Source organism: Rhinichthys klamathensis, unplaced genomic scaffold (genome assembly GCF_029890125.1).
Source record: "Rhinichthys klamathensis goyatoka isolate OS25496 unplaced genomic scaffold, OSU_Roscu_1.1 h1tg000177l_1, whole genome shotgun sequence".
NCBI classification, from domain to species: Eukaryota; Metazoa; Chordata; class Actinopteri; order Cypriniformes; family Leuciscidae; genus Rhinichthys; species Rhinichthys klamathensis.
Window position 1 is genome coordinate 1,206,061 of NW_026606706.1, and position 11,029 is coordinate 1,217,089.

The 11,029-nt window shown below is 37.8% G+C and overlaps 1 protein-coding gene across 1 annotated transcript; it reads right to left on the reverse strand.

Annotated features, from left to right (window-relative positions):
- Positions 1–1,272: 1,272 nt before the first annotated feature.
- col8a1a (collagen, type VIII, alpha 1a) lies at positions 1,273–10,617 on the reverse strand. The gene is made up of 3 exons (XM_056260698.1): positions 10,480–10,617; positions 4,630–4,849; positions 1,273–4,330 (listed from the first exon to the last, which is right to left on the reverse strand). The coding sequence occupies exons 2-3, from the start codon at positions 4,844–4,846 to the stop codon at positions 2,412–2,414; spliced, it is 2,136 nt and encodes a 711-aa protein (XP_056116673.1). The 5' UTR covers positions 4,847–4,849; positions 10,480–10,617; the 3' UTR covers positions 1,273–2,411.
- Positions 10,618–11,029: the final 412 nt, after the last annotated feature.

Genomic DNA, 11,029 nt, shown 5'->3' on the forward strand with positions numbered 1-11,029 from the left:
TTGTGTAATATTCAGTTCCTGTGAAAACCGGTTCCAGTGGGTGGAGTGTAGGCTGTAGCCTACATGAATAGCTATTCTTGATATTTCGGATATTTCCCGTGTTGTGGGCGTGGCCTTGAGACAACGCGCAAAACGAATTGAACTGAAAATGGGCTATATGCACGCATAACTTCCGCGTTTGACGCAAGGATGCTCTTGCGTTTCCGGTTGGGGAGATTTAAAGCGGAGGAAAACCGAGGAAAACGGGATTATGGAAGAGTCTTCAAAATTTACTGTCATCTCGTCTTTGAAACGAAACTTTAATACGTTTAGATGTAATTTTATATATAGTTATGTGTATTTAATATAATAAACAAAGAAGCATAAACAAAATGAGGGGTGTCTGTTTTGTCTGTTTTTGTGACTAACGTTTCTTTAGTATAGCAATAGATTATAAAAACCAATATAAATTCTCGGTATAGCATTGGACTCTACGATCGGCGGAAGTAATCCAGCATCCTTAGACCTTCACCGGAAATACCGCCGTGCATAGAGCCCATTATTAGTGCTCGCTCGTGCTCGCTCCTTAAATCGCAACTCGTTTAATGAATTATTTCGAAAAGGTAATAAAGATTATCTCTATATGGCTCTGCCTCTGGTCCAGGGGAGGTTATCATGGAACGTGAGCACGATAAAATTAATGTTCATGACTTTGAGCCAAGCTTCGCCATTACCATAATCGTTATTTAGCCTATCTTTTTAATTTATTTTTTAGGCACAAACATCGAATCATTTAGGCATTTCATTACCGTGAATACAGTTAGGCCTAGCCTAGCCCTACTACCTAAAATAATAATAATTTAATTTAGGATCTCCTTCACATCAAGAATATTTTATAATCCTTGTATTGAAACTCGGAGTCGGGACTAAGTAGTTGCTTTCTATAGAATACTGCGTTAATTATGGCTATAGATTGAATATCATTGACAATTAGGCTATCTGTGCCATTTTGGTGTAGCTGTTAAAATGTTTTTTAATAATCTTAACAATAAAAGAGCAGTATAGCATTTAGGCTCAATATTAATTGCAACAGATCACATTAGAACTATAATTTTTATAGTATGTATTTTCGTACAAATTGATACTAAATTTGATGCTTTAAATTTAAGATATTTTATTACATATTTTTCCCTTAGCCTACGGTATGGTTTGCAAATTCCCCACATGATCATAATTAGGTGATGGTTTTTAGAAGAGATATATTAATACATTTCTGGTACAGTAAACATACAATTATGAATGTAAATCATCTTTATTACAAAATTCAAAGAAAAAGTCACCAATAAGTAGGGAGGGGGAGTCATTGGATTAGACAATTTTAGCACCGTTGTTCAAAGTGACCAACATATAAAAACAAAGGTTATTACACAATCGATAGTCAAAAAAATTAAATAAAAGAGTAATATTTCAGGTGAAAATTCAATTCAGAGTTGGGTGGAAACAAGGGAATTGATTTGAAATATGATTTGTGATAGTGAGATTTAAATTATTGTGAGAAAAACTGTAATTTTTATGACAGTTCACTTTAGGAACAGAAGTGGTTTTCAGACAATTAGTATTTATAGTTTAAAAATAATCTTTTTTGGGGGAGGGGAATAAAATAAAATCTAGCACACATGCTCTCTCTCACTCACTCACACACACACACACACACACACACACACACACACACACACACACACACACACACACACACACACACACACACACACACACACACACACACACACACACACACACACACACAGACACACACACACACACACACACACACACACACACACACACACACTCACACAAACAAATTTGTAATTTGGTTGCAGTTCACACAGCGCATGTGTTACAATATTAGAAGTGTGCAAAAACTTTAACATTTTTTAAAATCATTGATAAAGAAAGACAAATATGATGTGATATTTTTGAAAAATTGAATGGCGTTTCTCATCTCATTTAAAGCAAATACATTATTTATCATGCAAATGTCACAATGACATTAAAAATAGTGTTCTGAACATTTTAAAGCATGTATACTCATGTTGGATACCATCAATTAAGCAAATACATAAATACATTACAAAAACAATCTTCTCAAAAAGCTGTTTAAATGTGGTGTTGAATTGAAGTTTCTTACTACAATCTGTGAGAGTCTTTGTGCAGGTTGTATCTTTATATACAATGTAATTTAACATTGCATATACTTATACAGTCTGTAGATTGATATTGTTGGGTTGAGTTTAAAAGGGCTGTCTCCGAGTCTTCTTTATTCCCTGTGAGATTGTACTTAAAAATACTGACATTTTTAAGTCAAACATTTTAATGTCAGTTCTTTCTTCCCTCTCTCTCCTTCAAATTCTCTCACTTATTCTTGCAATCTACATTGGGTACAGTAAAAAGCCAGAGAAGGAGGAATGGACATACTGTCCTGCATAAAATCCAGCTGCCTGGTCAGATGGTAATTGTAAATAAACTGTGTCTCCTGGTTGTAATGGAATCACAGCACTCCCAGATGCTTGATCCAGGAAACCCTTCTTGTACTCATCATATGTATACATAAGTGGCTCCCCGTTCCTGTAGAGCCCAACCCATACATTGGCACCCTTGCAGTGCACATGATAGGCGAAGTAGTAGATGCCTCGGAGGTCACAGGTGAACACACCGGTCTGAGGGTTGTAATTCTGACGCCCATTATACAGTAGTTTGTCAAGCACTATTGGAGTGCCAACTGGAGGGAATGGTGTGGTCAGCTGGGCAGTGAAAGCAGGCATCTCCAGACCATTGGCACCCATCATGTCACCCCCATACTTCCCTTTCTTGTATCCACCAGTTTTCATACCATCAAGGGCAGGGCCCATCTCAGGAAGAACACCCATCAGGTCAGGGGAAGGAGGGGGGCCTGGGGGTCCAGGAGGTCCCGGTGGACCTGGCCTTCCTGGCTGACCTGGGTTTCCATTTTGGCCAGGTGGACCTGCAGGACCAAGAGGACCAGGGATTCCGGGGCTGCCTTCACCGGGTGGACCAGCTTGACCTGATGGACCAACTTCTCCCTTCGCCCCGGGTGGTCCAGGAGGCCCAATTAGTCCTCCAGGCCCTGCAAGACCTGGAATGCCTTTAGGACCCTGTGGTCCTTCTGGGCCAGGCTGACCAAGTTCTCCTTTAAGACCAGGTAGGCCAGATGTACCTGGGGAACCAGGTAGACCATTGCTTCCTGTTTCTCCTTTGGGACCCATGGGTCCTGGTGGTCCTCTTGCCCCATGTTCTCCATCTTCACCTTGGAGGCCCGGTTGACCAGGAAATCCTGGAGGACCTGGTTGCCCCATAGGCCCCGGATCTCCCTTGGCTCCTTCTAAACCTCCCTCTCCTTTTAGCCCTGGGGAACCAATTCCACCTGGTGCCCCCATTGGTCCAGGAGGGCCTGTAGGACCAGTTTGACCAGGTGGTCCAGTCATGCCAGGTTGACCACCATAACCTTTGTCTCCTTTTGGTCCTTGAGCACCAGGAAGCCCTCCCACCCCTTTATCACCCTTTGGGCCAGGGTATCCAGGTTTGCCAAATCCAGGTAATCCAGGTTTCCCAGGTAACCCTGGTGGTCCTTGTAATCCTTTGTGTCCAGGTGCCCCTGGCTGGCCTGGTAATCCACTTTCTCCTGGACTTCCAATACCAGGGGACCCTTGTGGTCCTTGTGGGCCCAGTCCACCAGGTGGACCCTCTGGACCTAGCTCTCCAGGCTGTCCAGGTTTCCCTGGCACACCAGGTGGACCTGGTACACCAGGAAGACCAGGCTTACCCACACCTGGTAATCCCGCCTTCCCTGGGAGCCCAGGTGGCCCAGCTGGCCCTTTGGGCCCTAGTGGGCCTGGTTGTCCAATTCCTCTGTCTCCTTTAGGCCCAGGTAACCCTGGGAGACCAGGGAAACCTTTATGTCCTGGATCTCCTTTACCCCCTGGCTGTCCTGGTAATCCTTGTCCACCAGGCTTTCCTATTCCTGGCAGGCCTGGGGGTCCAGGAGGGCCGTGTGGCCCAGTCATGCCTGGTTGTCCCTCTTCACCTCTGGGTCCCTGTTCACCTCGCTCTCCAGGCTGCCCAATACCTCCTGGCTTCCCGGGCATACCTGGCATTCCTGGCTTACCAACTCCAGGGAATCCTGGAGGACCAGGAGGTCCTGACCTTCCAGGAGGGCCTAGCATTCCATTACCTTGAGGCCCAGAAGGTCCTTGGGGCCCAGGTGGACCAGGGGGCCCTTGAGGTCCAGTCTCTCCCTGAACACCTTGCTCACCTCTGGGAATGGTCTCACCTTTGTAAAGGAAAAGCAGGGATGGGATTAGGTAACAATGACCATAAGAAGGTATGTCAGCATAAGTAACAAAAAAAAACAAAAAATAAATTAACCACATTTAAAAAAATAAATTAACCAGTGAATAAAGGGACTTCATAAGTAATGTAAAATGTATATTATATACTGTATCAACTAATTATGATCACTACAAACCCTGTTGTTTAAATTGAAATAAGAACAAACAAACAATAATAATGTATACCATGTATACCATATACAATGTGACCACAAGTTCTAAGATAAACAAGTGTTCATACCTTTGGTATCTTTGCCTTTGTTTAGGTGCATTGGTAGGTCTTTTCTGTAGTGTGGATATGGCATGTGTGGCATATCCTTTCCCATGCCCATATGAGGCATCTGTGGTAAGGGTTGGTGCTGTTGAGGATGTGGCTTGTGTCCATAATATGCACCCCCAAAAACTGATGGCAGTAGAGCCAATTCCACGAAAACTACCAGGAAAGCAGCCATGGCCATGGCCTGGGTAAGAACAAACAAAGAAAGATTATGAAATAGTCTTTATAATCAATTTCATATTCTTTCAGCTAAAAACAAAAGAACCAGTCCATTTAGTTTAAAATGTTGAGAGCAAATTCTGAGAACATAAAAGGCTTCTTTTAAAAACATTAAAAATCTTACCAACCCAAAACCTTTGAATGATATATATTTATTCATAATATAATTAATTTCAATGTTAACATCACCCTCCATAATTATATCTCCTCATACCTTCTTCTAACTTGATTTGAGATTAGACAACATTACTTTCTCAGGCATCTAAATTTAGCCTATACTCTTAAACGTGACCTTAAAGCTGACTTTTTAACTGTAAAAGCAAAGGACAGGAAGCAAACCCTTTATTGGAATTTCTCACTTCTAACAATCTCTGGGGAAATTCTCAGTAACTAGAAAGAAATTTCCAGCAATTCACCTTTCACACTGCAGGAATCCCAGACAGTAAACAGTAGATGTTCATTTATGTGTACACCGCTTTACATTTTTGCTTGTCTCTTGTTAAATGACCAAATAAGTTTTCATAACACATTACTGTGATACTTTAATTTTAATGGGAAAACAATAACAACTTAGACGTGAATGAAAAAAATATTGCATCAAGATGATGGGAGAGACAGAGTTGACCTTTTGGCTTTTTCTCAGGCTGCTGAGAATCACACAGATATGCCATAGGCCCTCTAGGTTTAATGCTTTTTGAGAGAGATATAGTTTTGGGCCAAAGACCTAAAGACCAATTGGAATGTGCTGTACACTATCATAAAACATTTTTCAGTTGATTTAGCTTCATGTAATGCTGATAATAACATCCACTACAAAAGTTGTTAGAAAAGCATTATCATACATTACCCTTAATTTATTATTTAATTGCACATATAAATGTTATCATAAGATTTGACAGTGTTCATCAAATGGTTTGGCATAAGACATATAGTTTCATCCAACCATACTAATTTATTGTTGGCTAAAAAATGGTTTAGAGCAAAGTAATCAAATCCCACATTCTAAAATGTGTGTTTGCACATGTGACATTATGTGAAATTATGAATGTATATTTCTAGATCAGGTCTGCAGGGATGTCATTTTGTGATGAGGAATGTTAATTCCAGTGATCATGCCAATTGCATAAGAATTATCTGAAAGACTAATATATCTAACCTACTTTTTTTCATGACCAGGTAAAAGAAAGAGAGAGAGAGTGCAGAAGAGAAGAAAAAGGAGGAATGTAAGCTCAGCTGATGAAAAAGAATAGAGCAAAGTCTACAGCTTTTCACCCTATCAGCGGGCCCCCTTAGCCTCTTTTCTATGGATTTTTTTTTTTTTTACAAACTGAAAGGTCAGAAACAGTCACATTTACCCACTAAAAATAGAGCAATCTAATCAGTAAACAAATACAATGTTACAAGGAGAAAAGTCATTAACACTCATTAGCAATGTGATTAGTTAGGCATCACTACAATGACTATAACAATATACAGTGAACATAACAGTGATCGTTATAACAACATATTAACAATATTGTCATAACTATATTGGAAAACATAATTAGAAAGAAAAAAACTATTTATGTTCACACTATGGCCCCAATCCAGCCAATAAGTTAAAATATTAATTGTTTTCTATGTTATAAACATAAATTGTAAAAGGTAAAAGATCATGCTGTCCTGAAACCACTTTTACACATAATAATAAATTCTCAGGAATTTTAGAGATGCATATGTCAATGTCTATATTTATATAAAATTATCAGCAAAGGTATAGATATTTCAGTGATAGTCACCATGAAATTAAAAGTGACAATTACATTTTTTTTAATGGAATACTGCAGAATTTATTATAAATGATTTATTCATGCACATCATTATTATCAAATTAAAATGCATGCCCTCGTAATCTTTTATGCCCATCTCTCTTGCATCAACATCTCTTCTCTGATGACGTGTTTACTGGCGCAAGGGTGGAACAACCTACCTGTCACTCACATGAGATCACAGCAATAGCAAACCACAACCATCAAATCAATTCTCGATGGGCATAATCACATCACTTCCCGCCCTACATTTTTTTCTGTTCAAGAAGCTGTTTCACTCACTCTGATATACATCACAACGGAGAAGACATGACTGTAGCAACTTCAATTTCATGTGACTTTAATTCACTTTATCAACTGTGAATATCATAACTCTTAATTTTGCAATACACTGCTGTTTAAAGGGTAGGGTTCAGTATGTTTTTTTATTCATATTTTTATTCAGCAAGGGCACATTCAATTGATCAAAAGTGACAGTTTATAAAGACATTTATAATGTTACAAAAGATGTCTACTTCAAAAAAGTGCTGTTTTTTAAACTTTGGGGGGTTCATGGTTTTCTCAAAAATATTAAGCAGGACAACTGTTTTTAACATTGATAACAATAGGAAATGTTTCTTGAGCAAATCAGCATTTTAAAATGATTTCTGAAGGATCATGAGACACTGAAGACTGGAGTAATGATGCTGGAAATTCAGCTTTACCATCACAGAGATAAACAGCCTTTTAATATGCTGTTATATAATATATAATAGAAAACATTCATTTTAAATGGTAATACTTTACAATATTACTGTATTTTTTTATTTAAAAAACACAGCCTTTGTGAGTATGAGGGACTTCGTATAAAAACATTCAAAAATCATAACAGCATTTTAAATGGTGGATTACAATGTAAACATCACCTTCCATAAGTCTTTTCAAACCTTTTTCAAACTTTTGATCTCAGGCAGATACATTTAGCCTATACACTTAAACATGACCTTTGACCCTAGTAAAAATGAAAGCCCTCCATGCTATTTGTGAAATGTTCTTCAAGAATCGCATTGCTTTAGTAACTGAACGTATGAACAACACGGCAAATAAGTCTAGTTAAATGCTCACATTCGGCCTCTCACTGAGACACAGATGGCCAACAGTGTTTACAGAAATCCCTTCCTTGCTCTTGTCTGCCTAGTCCCTCATTCTTCCAGTCTGTCTTTTATTTCATTCAGTCTCTCACACCCTTTTTTCCCATCTTTACAGAGCAGTGTGTTCACAAAGAAACACATAAATCATCAATGACAACACTTTTATTCTGGCTTTCTATGGGGAAAAAGGAGGGGGGTGATTATTTCTGCAAACCAAGGGAGGACTTTAAGAGGCTGTGATCCAGTAAGACATTCTAGATTATGATTTTAACTAGTTTGTTAATATCTAATACATTTCGATTTTTCTTGAATAGAAATGTTCATTTAATTATTTTAACATGTGTGAGGAATAATACTGTGTAATAAGTACTGTAGCTAAATATTTGAGTTAATTCATTTTCAATGTCCATGTTGAATTACCTGATGTTCCGGAACAACTGAATTTTGGGAAACCAAAAAGGGTGGCTGTACTAACATGCATGTGTTGCAGCAGACCAATCAGAGGGTGCTCAAATAATTCATATGCCATGTCAACCTACAGAATATTGTAATGTAACACACGTCTCCTTTTATCTATTGTGCGATGTAGCAGACAGACTATATTGACTACACCAGCTGTAGGAAAAAACAGGCCTTTTTGAGGTACAACAAGGTCCTCATTCTATTTGAGCATCTGTTGGGTTACTTAGAAGCATTTTAACAGCTGAGCGTTAATAAGAGTGAGAAACACGGCAAGGGTGTGCTAGCCTCAAAGTGCATGTGTGGGGAGAGAGGAAGTGAAGAATGTCTGTCGGAAAGAATCTATCTAGCTATCTATCATCTATCTAGTAGCCAATTTAGATCTGTTTTATCTATTTACTGATAATAAAGATACTGCACTGATACATTTTCTATATAATTAATGACGAGTTATAATCTGTAATAATAACCAAAGCAACACTTGTTATTTTAGTAAATCAATGGAACAAATCACCAGTTACAGACAATGATTGTTACAAACATTTATTATTGAATGCAGAGCTCCATTCCATCTATCATCCACATAATTAATTTATGGCTCTGTTTTTCAGTTTCACTTGTTATGAGATCCTTCATTAATCTGGATTGTATCGATAATTAGATACATTTGAAAGTTTCTTTTCACCTGTTGTCTCATGAGCAGGTTTGATGACCCACTAAAGTGATACTGAAAGCTGATTGGCTTGAACGCTTACCTCTGACAATGATTGGTTATATTTGCAGAAAGAGGCTAATTTCTTTTTTATTACTATTTACAAGTGTTAAACTCCAACAATAATATAATATATTTAATATAATAATAATATTTGTTAAGATATTGTTATAAGATATGTGTTTAAAAATGTTGAAAAATTTTTATTTTATTGGACAATATTTTTTGAAGTGATGCTAATAGTAAATCCAAAGCAAGTACTTTGCAATTAGTTTGTATAAGGAGGCGAAATTGATTTCAGCCACATTTTGGATGGAATCAAACAACGTTTCGCTATTTGAATAAACATTCTGATCTGTCTGTTCACTAATAAGAAGAGACTTTATACTGGCAGACTCCTCCAACATTTCTGTAGCGATTAAACTACTGACAGAAAGAGTGACCTACACAAAAAATAGACCTAGTAGCCTACGTATGACTATATATCAGCTGATTAATCTGCCGTCAACATATTGTAACTCAAAAGTCTCACTATAGAAATTTCTAGAAGTGCCATTAATCACTCACTACACTGTAAATTATTATATGATCAATAAGCTATGACACAGCAACGTTTTTTACAGTGTATATGCTGAAACTGCTAGATTGACAACCACACAATTTATTTCTGCAATAATGTAGAATGTATTGAAACATTCTTTCAATGAATGAATTGTTGAAACAATGACACAAGTCACAACCCATTGTGCCATTAATGGATGTCTGTTTTGTATCCGTCTCCCAGCTGAGAGTTCATCTAACAGTCCACTATCAGGTACACTATCACAATCACACATGCATACAAAGACACCATGTGGCTGCCACCAGGAGGGGGAGCTAACACATTAACCTACAAACTGCACACCAAACTTGTTAAAGCAACATGATGTTTCTGCTCAGTATTTCTGTAATAAAATTGAACAGAAAATAAAATATGCATATCAAGTAGACTGTACAGTACAACTGTATACACATCTATGAGTGGTTTATACACTTTATAAACCACCCATAAATGATTAAACATGCTAAAAGTGAGTTTGCTTTATATTAATCACATTTCTGCAGTAAAATTCATCAGCTTCATTTGTCAGACAGATGAGAGATGAGATAAGAGCCCAAATATAAACAGTGTTTTACAATCTAGTATGAAACGCAAATGCACTTTGCCTGTTACAATCAATGCAGTATAGGGCAGCTTCTAATAAGGTTTCATTTTAGTTTTCAACACACACTACCTCAAACACTGACACAGAATTATGCTACAAATGGGGGAAACTATTTACCTTATATCTATGCTCAACCATTTCCTTTTTCATTACGTGTCTATTTGATCATAATTAGTTTTTTCAAATTGTCCCATTAGTTTTCACACTGTACATCAATGAGAATCAAGACAAGCAGTTACAGATAAATAAAACGATGAATATATTTAAGTATATTTCCTTACCTTTCCTTTGTACGGCTGTAGAAGGAGATAATCTCAAGGATTCTCAGGCTCACACTCAGAAAGACCCTGAAACACACACCTTGACCAACTGACCAATGCAAACTGGACTTAAACAAGTAACAGTCTGCAGACGACCACCTTTTATCCACAGCAGGGTGGAGTCAGAGAGCAGGGGAGGGAGAAGAGAGGACTGATTGAAGAGAGAAAGGTTGCTACAGTATGGATGAACATGTGACAGTATAAAGGTGCAGTGTTTTCAGGATAGACATTGAGATTTGTTTGATTTTCCAAAATCGCTGTCTACTGCTGGCAGCTACACCCTTACTGTGGTGCATGATGTCTATAGCCTTTCCTGTTCACTGATTAGTCATCACATTCTCAGTTGAGGTAGAGCTGCACAGTTAGGGTTATAATCTGAAACTTATAAGATTCCTCTTTAGGATAAGCTAGGATGAGTTCAATATTGAGTTTACAGTATCGGTATTAGTAATCCATATATTTAAGTTATAATTAAACTTATTGAATATTTTAAATATACAAACATTTTAAT